We start from the raw sequence: 13,185 nt of genomic DNA on the forward strand, positions 1-13,185 counted from the left end.
AATTAAAATCTTTCTATCAATTCTCACTTCCTTGTGTTGAAAATTACTAGGAAAGTTACATGCCCAGATAGGGTAGTTATCTGGTATGTCTTTGCCTCCTATGCAATCGACTGTTAAGATTTTGATTGGGTACCTCGTACGCTCATGGACAATCTTTTTAAGTGTTTCAACTGTATCAGTTTCCAGAACTTCGACGTCAATCGGATGACTTTTGAGGAAAATGACCTTCAAACGTAGTGTGACGAGTTTGGGTTGCTTTGCTATAAGACTTATGGTTATCGAACTTTCCGTCAGCCAAGGGTTGATAGATGTTAGTTTCTGATTGTCATCGTTCAGTGCTGTCTTATCGTGGAAAAGTATTTGTAGGTGAAGAGCGATCCTTTTTTGTCTGAAAATTTCTTGCTTCAAATGCAAGACTGTCTGTATATCACACTCTAATACATCGATTGTGAATATTCCTGTAAGAAATTCGATATTGACTTCTGATATCATGACTGAATTATGATTCTTCAATAGGAAATTTATGAAGAGAACTTTAATCACCTAATACCCCTTTTCATAAATTATGTCAAAGAAAATCCGCCCAAGGCTCCTCTGGAAATAAATACGATATTAAAAAGGCTAAAGTTTCCCTTGCGACGTAATTCACGAGTAAAAAGTAAAAGTAAAAATTATATCTTGTCTTAGACCAAAGTTTTGAACATCAAAAGTTATCTTTCAAAAACTACATCTATTATGAGTACAAACTGTCGTTGTGAAAGTTTGTCTTAAACACTTCATAAAATTGCTTCTTTCAGGCTTTAAGCAAATATTTGAAATACGATATTCCAGTTTGCTTTGCGATATTTCACAACACTTTCTCTATCTCTTAAATTGATTTTGACTTTTTACCGCACAAAGTGTCCAACTAGACTTGTCGATCCTTACTTTTATTGCTTCCTAACTTTCAAAAAATAAGGCTCATTCATTCAAGCGGATTTGCTCATTACGCATTTTTATGATTCGCCAAGCAAGAGCAAGACTCGCGCGTGTCACTTATGCCGTGGTGCCGCGCGCTTTTTTCAATGTTGATGATATTTATCCCTCCTCAACGTAGACTATCAACACGATACTCTCATCAACAGTGAGCATAAAAGGGGTATCAACAACCTCGTCCCCGTGTATTCTAGACTTTATTTACGTTACTCATTGACGCCAGAGAATACACGGGGACGTGCCATCAGGAAAAAACAATGCTGATAATGCGCAGGGAACGAGGTTGAGGAGTATATACAATCGCTGCTATAATATTTGGCACAAAAAACTTTAAAACCACAAGTGATATTTAAGTTTTTGGAAAGAAGAGTATTAACACTGGGTTTTGTTAACATTAGATTTAAGGGCTCTGACCATAGTGAATTTTTCATAATTGCCGTGTTAAAATGTGTTTTCTGACTGATGTAACCAACAAAACTATGACATGTTATACATTTTCTGTTAGACAAACTATTCCTGAATCTTAAAATTCAAAAATTGCATTGAAAAAAATTGATGAAGAAGAAAATGAAGACTTTTGCGAGAAAGAGTATTTCAACTTTGAAGAGCTTAATTTCGGGCGAAGAAAAAACAATTTGAAAATTTTTTCGCAGTAGATCTTTTACCGAACAATAAATTTTTGTAAATGCTTCTTTGTCTCGAAATCTTCAAAATAGTGGTTTTTCATCAACTTTTCATCTGGATTTTGCTTAAAAACACAGTCATAACTTTTGACACATCTTTTTAGAAAAATTTTCCGCAAAATTTAAAATAGTTCAATTCTTTGCGAACAGTTTGAAAAAAGTTCGAAACAAAAAGGTTAATTACCCATTACAACTTAGCACTTTTTATAAAAGAAGGTGATGCAACATATTATTAACGTCTTTTTAAAGTTCATAACGTCATTTTTGCAATTAAGTTCTTAATTACTCTTAAGGGGTTTGATTAAAAAGCAATTTATAAAGGCAATTCTTTGTTAAAAGTGTTAAAGAATCTAAAACATAACTTTTATGTTCCTTAAGACTTCTCAGAAAGAAGAAGAAATCTCAGGATCTAAAAGCTCAAAAATGTTCCAAACATGGCTGAGATGAAAGCTTGGAAGCAGTGGTGTTGTGGCAGGGGGGGCCGGGGGGCCATGCCCCCCCCCCCCAGCGGAGCTTTTTTGAAGGGGCGCCAAAGAGCAAGGGGCGACAAAAAAGATGTTTTTTGAACGCCCTAATCTTAAAAATCATACTTTATGCGCCTTAAACTGCGCCCAGGACCAATTTTACTGAGATAATTTTAAAATACTTGCAAATTTTTTCGCTCGCTTCGCTCGCAATAACCTTAATTCTTAACTGCTTTACAATCTACCTAATTTACAAGTTTTTTTGTGAATTACACATTGTTTCTTTCAGTTTCTTTTCACTCTAGCAAGTGTCAAATATGTCTATTTTTATTTAGTGATTTAGGGTATCTTGGCAGTCAATTTTCAAAAATTTTCTTGTCGGCCCCAACCATGGTGGGCCTGTTTTTCCCTTTTTCATTCATCAAAGATATATCTACTCATCCACTAAAAATTTCCTCCTTCATTATGCCTAGGCAAATAAAGTAGTAAAAGTTTAGAAACTGGTGGGTGGGGGCGCCGCTTTGGAAAATTGGGGGGCGCCATTTAAAAAAAATTGATTTTGGCCCCTCCAGAAAAATTTTCCCGCAACGCCACTGCTTGGAAGCCACACTTAACCTTTCTCAAATTGAATAACTGTCTTTTGAGCATTGTGATTATTTGTATCTCCTTTGTAGCCGTCATATCTTTCTTCGTTTCGGTGGGATGGGGGTTACTAGTGCCCGCAGTGCTGGTTATAGACCAAGGGTAAGGCCTAAAGCCTGGAGCTGTTTTTCGTGTAGACAACATGATGATTTGACGAACCTTCTCCCCACCGGCCCCTCATCATACGCAATCACTCTAATTTTTTTGCTCTCATCATGATCACAAATAACGATAAATAATAAAAAAAATGCCCCATGCATCACACACCACACATACATGCACACTTTAAATACCCTGGATACCCTGGCCAAGTTTTCAGAGAACAAAAAAAATATTTAACCGAACTGTACTAGACTGTATACTAATATACTGCGGTGCTGCTAGACTATACTATATAAGCCTAAAGCCGAAGAAAATTCTCAAAACGAGCTTTTTTCCCGAATAAATAAAGAGTAGTTTACATCGTTTTACAGCCAGTAGAGTTTGCCAGTCTTCGAAACTCTCCTGCCGATTTTTTTCGTATTCCGCCATATCGCCATTTTTTATTTTCCGCCTTTACTTACGGTGTACGCAATGAAATATAAGCCCGAAGGGCTAGAAGTCAATCTCTTTGGTAGGATTTGAAGCCAACAAATCCCACCAAAGTTGCTCGGCCTTGAGCGGCTCGCCTGGTTTTTACACAAATGACAGATTGAAACTAAAATTTACCGCTAAATTTCGAAAAAATATCAATCGTAAACAAAGGAATTGCTAGATTTAATCTGTCGTCAAAAATACGGCGCATTTTTTAAGGCTTCACTTTTTCTTGCCTGAGGTGAGAAAGGTTAGAGATTGTACTCTAACCCTTCGGCTTCGGGCTTTATTAAACTCGATGGGGGTGTACGCTTTCCATCAACACTATAATTCCACGCTAAACAAACGAATCTCGCCAACACATCACATCACACCAAAAAATTGTGAACCATACTATCACGTAACAAAAAAGCCTAAATTAAATTAGGCACCACGCAAACTGCTCAGTGGATGGGGCGTTTGATAACATTTAGAGGGCGTTTTTTATACCATGCGCCATGCGCGTGTGGGTGGGCGCCCGATGTATGAGTGTGTCTCCACCATTGAGTTTAAAGCCCGAAGGGCTAGAGGTCAATCTCTAACCTTTCTTAGGCAAGAAAAAGTGAAGCCTTAAAAAATGCGCCGCATTTTTGACGACAGATTGAATCTAGCAATTCCTTTGTTTACGATTGATATTTTTTTCGAAATTTAGCGGTAAATTTTAGTTTCAATCTGTCATTTGTGTAAAAACCAGGCGAGCCGCTCAAGGCCGCGCAACTTTGGTAGGATTTGTTGGCTTCAAATCCTACCAAGGAGATTGACCTCTAGCCTTCGGCTTGAAACTCAATGGTCTCCACCCTCCGCCTGTCCGCCCTCGCTGTTATCGCCGAATTATCAGGCTAGTTCACAGTGCTCAGCGGCTAGCTAAAATGTAAATTATTTTCTAGAAAATCTTCAACCGATTTGCTGTGCATAACCAAAACACTGGAACTTGTTCAGAACATATGTCGTAAGTTTGCTGTTTTTTCTTGATGTGTTTTTCCTGGTTTCTTGTCAAAAGTCTGATGTCAAAGTTTAAATCTGGAAAAGTGGACAAAGCCTTTATTTAAAATCAATCGTAGAAGGGGTTATACGGCACTGCGAACGAGTCTCGTGTTCGCAAAGCGAAAGGGAATCTAAGTTAAGAGGAGATGGAGAAATATTTTACTGAGCCGAGCCTTTTTATTAGGCCAATCAGTGTATTGTGTAAATCTATTTACAGAAAGTTAAAGGAAGCAAAAATTCCCGAGTTAAAAAATGAAAAATAACTCGGACAGTTATATAAAGGCCAAGGACGACCCTGGACACCGCCGTACATTGCGCGGTGGAGTCCGGTGGGCGTCCGGTGTGCTTACGGTGGGCGGAGCCTAACCTATTTTTACCACCGTACATGTCCCACCATACATGAAAAATACCACCGTACATTGTTAGCAACTCCAGAAGATTTTTCAAGTTTTAATTTTTTTTTCAAAATCTATCCTATCTTGTAGAGCTTTGAAAAAGAAAGAAAATGAGGGGTCATAGGCCTCCAGAGGATTAGTGGTTGTAAAGATATTCAAATTTTAGTGTCAAAAATTTGACTAAAAATGTCAAAAAAAAGGTTAGGAAAATAGCTTGGAAATATTCGAAAAATGTGTCAAAAAAGAAAAAAAAGAAATTTTCCAGTCATGCTTCTTAAATTTTGCATATCTCTTTTTCTAGTGTAGCTAGAGACCTTAAATTTGGAGGGAGAATTCTTTGATGGTGTTAAAATTAGGGAGGTCAGGCCTTACGCGTGCGGCAGTAACAAAACATAGATTTTCGAAAAAAAATATTCAAGCTTACATATCTCAAGGAAGGAAACCTCTTTTAACATAAGTATTTTTTCCAAAGTGTAGAGAATTTGTTCAGCTTTCTTTTGCAGAAAAAATCAGCACATCATGTCTTCATGTTCCTTCAAAATTTGAAAATGAGTACTCGCGGGTGAGTTTTTTAAAACTTATTGTTCGCGGCACGGCAAATTTTTTTATCCGGGGGTTCTAAAATCCAAAGCGCTAGCCACCCGAAACAGCTATCGACCTGGAATTTTTTGCATCGTTCCCCGGAATAGTTTAGCTTTTGAGACGTACCACGTTCGTTGGTTGGAGCAACGTATATTTTTCAGGAAGTCAAATTATGTACTTAAAATGCGTTTTTTTCATTGAAAAAATCAAATTTTTTTATCGAACATGAATTTATTAGAAAGAACAATGTTTTTTCTTTCCAAATGTGAAAAAAGTAAGAATCAAGCTGTTTCCGGTGGCAAGCGCTAAGGGAAAGATTATGGTGTAATTACCCCCGTTTCAGCTACATCTACGGAAAATAAAACTCGCACCAAACCTCTCGCGCGGAATTTTTCATAAAACACTTTCGCTTTTGGTGCCGTAATGAAGGTACAAAATGGCTGGCGATGCGTGCACGAAAATGCTTGAAAAATTGAACTTCAAAATGTAATATCTTTGGAACTTTAAAGAATTGGAAGGTAAATGACCCCTCATTTTTCTTCTGATGGTTATGGCTTTCCATTAAACTTGGTTTGGTATTATGCAAGTAAGTTTGAAATTTCTTCTGACCACCCTATTAAAATATTATTATATAAAAATATTTGTAAAATGTTTAGGATATTTATCAAAATAACGAAAGATATATCTTTTTTTGAAAAAAGAAGACATTGCATTGTTTTATTTTTGTTTTTGAAGAAAATAGCTTGGAAAAGGTTGAAATGAGTCAAAAAAGGTGGTAGGACCCATTTTCAAGCGGCCTCTGGAAATGGAGGAACAAAAACTTATGAGTAAAGAATAAGTTTTTCTGAAAGGAGAAACCCCAAATGAAAAGAAAATCCATTTCAGCAGAAATAAAAACTTTTTTTTGGGACATTCCCATGCTAAAGAAGCAAAAAAGTTAAAAAAACTACATGAAAATGAAAGAACTAGAATTAGCGATTGTGATTTTTGAATTCCTCACCCTTTTTCTGATAAACATACAAAGTTTCAGCCTCCAAATACATTTTCCTCCGTTTCCAGACACATTTGTTCTTCGATAGTTGCTAATTGTTTTTCTCCCGTCGGCAAACAATTTTCAAAATGTTGCAAAACGTTCGGCATTTTACCAATTTGCCGTCTAGCCCGTGTCCACAGTGTTATATACCGGTGGAAAGCTAAGATCACAGGCTTTCATTTAGTAAAAACCGGAACGCTTTAGCATACATAGAAATAAAGTTCCAAGGGTTCAAAGTTCACGGAAAAATGAAACATTTGGTTTGACGTCAACGAAAGTTGCATGACTTCTGGAGTCGCTAACATTGTACGGTGGAAAGTCGATCGGTGGTGCCCGCAATTCCGTCCACTACTGGCTACAGGAACTGAAAGCAAGCAATTAAGGCCAATATTTTTGGTTTTTCTGAAGGACAAAAGGTATAGGAAGCTTTACTGAAAGAGGGATAAGGCTGGGACAATCTATTTAAAAGATATGGACAAAAAAAGGCACTTTTTTTGGGTGATAATTAAGATTTTACTTAAAAACTTTAATTCTCTTACCCCCGTCTCGGCCCCCCCCTGATATGAGCAAGGGAACCATGTTGGCCACCCCTACTGAAAATTTCAGATCAAAACAACCAAGGAATTAATTCCTGTAACTCAAAGAAAATTGGAAAAGCTGGTTTTTGACTGTTTCTGATCCTAAAGTGCTATTTTTTGGTAAAAGCTATGCAAGTTATGTTTGGATTTCTAGAAAGCTTACCCATTCATTGTTAGTACATTTTTTATTTGAAAGTAATCTCTTCATGGAATAAAAAGATATAGCCAAATCTTGTAGGGTCATTTTTCAAAAATTTTTTTCCAAATTCGATTTTCGCATTTCTCCATTTTACCCTACGCAAACGCACGTGGGCTGTATCATTGTTTTTATGCTGGAGTACATACCATGAGAAAGGGTAACTTGCATCAGTGGAGGCTACCACGCATAGCCCTCAAATGAATGACCTGGCTGGTCATTAAAATACACATACGCAGAAAAAACAAAAAACAAAAAAAACTCTCAAAGTTGCGATCATTAGTGTTAGATATTCATTTTGTGTGATGCTTTGTCTCAACAAATGAAAGCATGCTTCAAGTAAAAATCATGGGCTTCTGACCATTAATTGGCATTTGTTTAGCTTCTTCGTGATCAATGTGAAATTCTATCAGAAGCTTGTATTAGACTTGAAGTATATAGATTTGGAAGTACATAATTGTTAATAGAAAAATGCGGTAAGATGAAAAAAATCGGTAAGCACAAAACTGAATTACCATTTAATAGGTAACACCTTTTAAAAGAAAATTGTTTAGAAAGAAAAAAATTGAAGTGGCTCCACATACTTTCGGTTTATTCTTATGTAAGCTCACAAAAACAAAATAAGGCACCTGCTTTTTTCCTATTCGCTCAAATAAATCGCGATCGTTTGTTTTGATTTTCCTTATAAGGAAATTCAGTATTTCAAGCATTCTTGAGGATTTATATGATCGATCATGATTTTTGGAGATAGAGGCTTAAAATTAAATTATGTCTGAGATGACTCATTGTACTACAGAAACCTTTTGCTTTTAAGTTGAAAGACAAATGTCCGACCCCACATAAAAATCAATCGGACATGTCCGACCCATTTTACTTTAAAAGCCTTAGGACATGTCCGACCCAAATCAATTTTGATCGGACAATGTGTCCGACCACCTAAATATTGTTATTTCGAGCCCTGACGAAGATGAAAAGTTACCATCAATCCCGCGAGTAAAAGAAAATATTCCGACGTTAGTCTACGAAAAGTGCGCTTGCGCGGCGAATATCTCGCAAATTAATATATGCATAAAACTGACAAAATCCTTTCTTTTTTATGCTAAGGTGACGTCACCATCGATCCTGACTTGACAATGGAGAACCAAATTTGGCAAAGTTTGTGTGATGCAAAAATTGTCGAAAGCTGAATTTATTTTCTTTTGGTCTAGTCACGCGTATGTCGAGTAGTTTTGTAATAATTTCTTTATAATTCATCCGATTTAATTTCACTGACTTTTTGGACCTACCCCGGTGGGGTGGAGGTCCTATAAATTAACCCGTGTTCGTTAGTTAGTTAGTTCGTTCGTTAGTTACCAACTTTTCTCGAGATTGGCTCATTCAATTTTTCTGATTTTTTGCACAAAGGTGCATTACTATAAACCCTCGAATGTGACGGAGCCCGATTTTGGAAAAAAAAATTTTTCCGGCCGGTAGAACCGGAAATGTCCCGAAAAAAGGGGTTTTTTGAGATTTTCTCGAGACTTTATCATTAGTTTTTTGCGATTTTTTGCACATAGATGCACATTAGTACTGCCGAAAAGGTGTCGAAAACCGTTTGCCGAAAAAAAAAATTTCCGGTCTGTAGAACCGGAAATGTGCCGGAAATCGTCGTTTTTTCACATTTCCGTCACATTTTTTCAACTTATTTAATTGTTTCTTTACAGAAAAATGTTCTTTATGATGATGCCCAAAACTTAGCATCGTTTGATTTCCAAAAAAATCATCCTTTGAATCCGAAGCCATTTGAATTTTTTACTTCAGTTTTAATTTTCTCTGAATGATTGATTAAAGTGTCGATATTATTTTTCTTTCACCGTTAAACATCGATGCGTTTCTTAATTGCTTTCTCCGTTCCAATAGATATATAAATCGAAATTTAAAATTATACATTACTTCCATTAAATTCTAATTATTCGTTTTATAAATAGGTAGGTCCATTAAAGTATTACTTGTTTTTTTTTTTGGGGGGGGGGGGGGTTCAAGGTTTATGGTGACACAGTATTGGCCTTTTTTCTGTCCAGTATTTCGGTATTTTGAGAAAAAAAATAGGGACAAGCTGGAGTTTTTACAAGCTCTTATTTGATTTGGTTGGTCATTAAGATGTAATAAAAACGTAGTCGTCTAAGAAAACGGCTATTCTTTTTTAGAATCTTCCTTACAATCTAGTTTTTATATTTATAAAAACTAGATTGCTGACGTGTGGAAAGGAATGTCGCCGTGACTGATCCTTTTGTTTCGATAATAACATCAAAGCGGGAACTAATTTTCTTCTGGTTTCTTTCTTTCCTTTTTCTTTCTTATAAGTTCCCGCTTTCCCTCACACTCTCCAAGCGTGGTTAGCTCAAGCGGTTAGAGCGTCTGTCTCATAAGCATGGGTTTCCGAGTTCAATCCCGATTGGAGTCAAATTTTTCAATTCTTCAAATTTATTTTTTTAATTCTCTGTCTATTATAATGAAGGTCAATCAAACAAGTAACTAACATATATTACCTCCACTCTCTGTGTAAGGTTTAGATAAGCTATGATAGCATCACTTAATAAGAACTTTTTTAATTATCACAATGTTCTTGTGGTGATTGGTAATTTGGCTCTCTGTAGTATCACTTGTCTCTGGTTCATCAATAATACCATCAGAGGCTGTCAGACTAGATTTCGTTGAGGTAATCTTGTTAGTTTCATTTTTGGTTTGGTCAATGGTTTGTTGCTGAATTCTTCGCCAACTTTGAGGATTCGACAGTTTAGGGACTCTGACGCAAACACTTCCGTGACGAACAAAGATAGTATTGCCATCTTGACCGATAACTTTTCCTGGACCCATCCATTTGTTACTCGATTCTCGTTTGTAGAATACATGATCACCGGTTTCAAACTTTTCGCTATGACTTTGCAGCTAATGTCTTAAGGCTTGTCTGATAACAATTTAATCACACATTCACTGCTCACATCTTGAAGCCATTATTTGTATTCCAACCTTTCAGTAGGTTTTCCTCTATCTTATATGCTTCAGAAAAACCGAAACATTGCCCTAAAAGCTCAGCCTCACGAAGCCCCAGCTTATAATAATATAACCATACATTTTTATTGGATGTTGGAAATTTATTTGTCACATGATAAAAATTTCCGACTTCAATTCAAATGGTGAAACACCTTTTTTATGTATATAGATTATTGAAAGAATTAGATATAGTAAGAAAAGTTTAGACATTGGTAAAAATTTATTTCCTCAATAGAACACTGACACCCGCATTTCCAAGTCTGACTACACACGCTGTCAACTAGCTGAGTTAGTGTGAAAACAGGCAGAAAAGGGATGGCAAATTGACTCATGCATCTTTTGTGGAGGTGATTTATTTTCTGATCTGATGAAAACGTCTTTTTTACATAGAAATGCTAGATGATCTTTTGCACAGCTCAATTCTGATTTATATAAAGTCTTTCTGCACACAAATTTTAGTTGAATAAAAGTCTAAAGAAAACAGAAGAAAAAACAATGCTGCCAATTATATTTCAACAGACCTTTATTTTCAGGTTATTTGTCAGTCATTTGCAAAAAATAGAAAAACAGAAAAATGTTTTGCTGATTGCTTTATCTAAATACTAGGTTTGAAACTTTTTTAGCAATATTGTCAAAAACTGTTTTTGACATGCTCTTGCAGGTGATGATTTGTATTTTTCAGGCTCTATAGTTGGCTTTTATCCCAATCCCAATTGGATGAGATTTAAAAAATTATCAAAAATCCTCATTCATCCTCAGGGAGGGATCTCCCTACCCCAAAGATGCACAAATGGTTGAAAAATAAAAATGAAACTTTTAGTTTACACCCAAATTCAATTTGGAATGGGTTTCAAAAAATTGGTATTAAACATCTTCCCCTATTTTCTTGCTTCAAACATTATAAAAGGAACAGCACAAAGGAAAACGATATTTAATGGGGTCTTTCAACCCATCCCAGATTTGAGACTTATTGATTTGAGAGTTATTTAAATGAGTTGATTTTAACATTTCAGATTATTTAGTCATGCCTTTGCCATTAATCAAGCTAGGCTCACTCTTCATAAAAACTTTGTCAAAACCACTGGCTAATGCAATCAAAAGAAATGTGAAAGAACACCCAAGTTTGTCCAGCACAATTGCCATTCCAGCTCAAGGTATAATGACTTCTATGTGTTTGAAAAAAATTTAGTTTTAAAATTTTTCTTTGTAGTAAAGAAACAATCTAGAGAACTATTTCAATATTTCTTTACCATGGCCCAGTTGTTCAAAAGTGGATTAGCGGCTGACTAGCTTAATTTTCTATTAAATCTCGATTAGCGCCGCTTAGCACAGAACCGTTGGTTGTTCAAAAAAAAATTAGGCTTTTAAATCTGGATTAAATCCCAATTAAATCGGCCAAATTTTAATCCTGCTCTGACATAGGATTAACAAAGCTTTTTCCTACAAAAAAGTGAAGTCGCTGCATTGCGAGAAATTCGAACAAAAAAAGATTTCGAAATGTTTTGAAAACATTTCAAAAAATGACGTCAAGATTAAGATTTTTGAAAACACAGGCAAAAGTCCACGATTAGTTAATCTAACCTTCAAACAACGGTAGTTAATCACTAGGATTAGCTAATCGAAATTTATTCACGATTAGCTCTAATGGGGATTTAATCTAATCAAGTTTTGAACAACCGGGTCCATGACACTTTTGATGATCTTGCTGAATTGAAGTTCTTTGAAGGAAATCCTTTCAACATTTGCAGGTCTTTTAAGGAATCCAATTTTGAAATTCTTATTCAATCGTAAAAAAAGATCAGAGATTGAAATTTCATTCTATCTGCTCTAAAACCCTTTTTTATAAATATAAATCAGATAAAAGAGCAAAAAACCTTCAAGGGACTTCAAATTTTCACTGAAAACCAAAGCGCTTAACCAATGGCAGAATGTTGAGTGTAGGAAGTTTGACCCTGAAAAGATGAATTTGTACATTTTCAAAAAGACCAAAACTTGATTTCTTTTAATAGCATGTGTGAAAAAGAAAAGCTAACAACTGATTTTAGTAATTCTAAAATTGGATCAAAGGTAAACTAAATCATTTACAAGACGTTAAAGTCAAGTTGACTATTTGAATACACCGTTTAGGAGTTTCGCTATCTCCACCGTGTTCCACCGTAGAAACGGTAGGTAAAAATGTGCACTTTAGTACTGTGGAAGGTTAGAGTAATGTAAACATTATCAATTTTTTCTTTTCTTTAAAGATATGATTTAGATATTTGAACATGATATCAATGATAATTTTATGGATCTCCCCTGAAAATTTCACAAAAATTCATCCAGATGAAAAGAATTCCTTACGAGAACCGTAATTTTACCTATCGTTTTTTACGGTGAGAGTGAAGTTTTCTATGGTTACGCGTGCGCAGTCAACAATTCTAAACAGTGTATTCAGCTACCAAATCAATATTTTTTCTATGTTCTTTCTAAGGTTATCATCAACTGGAACAAACTGTTCGGATGAAACTAATGGGTTGGAATAAGAAAATTGATGTAAAACCTTTGTCACAAGATGCTGCCATCAACTTAGGTGCAGAACTACTAGGAGAACTTGTAATCTTTTCAATAGCACTTGGATCATTATTTTTTGAATATAAAAGAGGACATAAAAAAGACAAAGCAAAAGAAGCAATTCAAAACCAAAGATTATTCAATTTACAAGAACAAATTGATATATTAGGACTACAAGTTAAAACACAAGCATCTAAGCAAATAATGTTGCAGAATGAAATCGACACATTACGTGGTACATTGGACCAAAAGCAACATGGTTGAAAAACAATTAAATTATCACAATTTTAGATAGAATGCAGTCACAGAATTTTTTAGAAATATATATAGCATAAGGATATTGAGTATTGATTATTGAATATTTTGTTTGTTTTTTTATCAATGTATCAATTGTATAATAGTATGCAATAAAAGCAATGTAGTTTTTTTATCAGAAAAAAGAAAAATTCATTTTTTAA

At 35.3% G+C, this 13,185-nt stretch overlaps 1 protein-coding gene across 1 annotated transcript; it reads left to right on the forward strand.

The window, feature by feature from the left end:
* Positions 1-11,183: 11,183 nt before the first annotated feature.
* On the forward strand, positions 11,184-12,993 carry LOC136821996 (optic atrophy 3 protein homolog). The gene is made up of 2 exons (XM_067078212.1): positions 11,184-11,331; positions 12,648-12,993. The coding sequence occupies exons 1-2, from the start codon at positions 11,202-11,204 to the stop codon at positions 12,989-12,991; spliced, it is 474 nt and encodes a 157-aa protein (XP_066934313.1). The 5' UTR covers positions 11,184-11,201; the 3' UTR covers positions 12,992-12,993.
* Positions 12,994-13,185: the final 192 nt, after the last annotated feature.

Source organism: Clytia hemisphaerica, unplaced genomic scaffold, assembly GCF_902728285.1.
Source record: "Clytia hemisphaerica strain Z4C2 unplaced genomic scaffold, Clytia hemisphaerica genome assembly, whole genome shotgun sequence".
Lineage (NCBI taxonomy): Eukaryota > Metazoa > Cnidaria > Hydrozoa > Leptothecata > Clytiidae > Clytia > Clytia hemisphaerica.

Excerpts from the sequence above, each read along its gene's own strand:
- LOC136821996 (XM_067078212.1), top strand. The coding sequence starts at position 11,202 with ATGCCTTTGCCATTAATCAAGCTAGGCTCACTCTTCATAAAAACTTTG. Across the intron at positions 11,332-12,647 it reads AATTGCCATTCCAGCTCAAG|GTTATCATCAACTGGAACAA; the intron begins GTATAATGACTT and ends GTTCTTTCTAAG.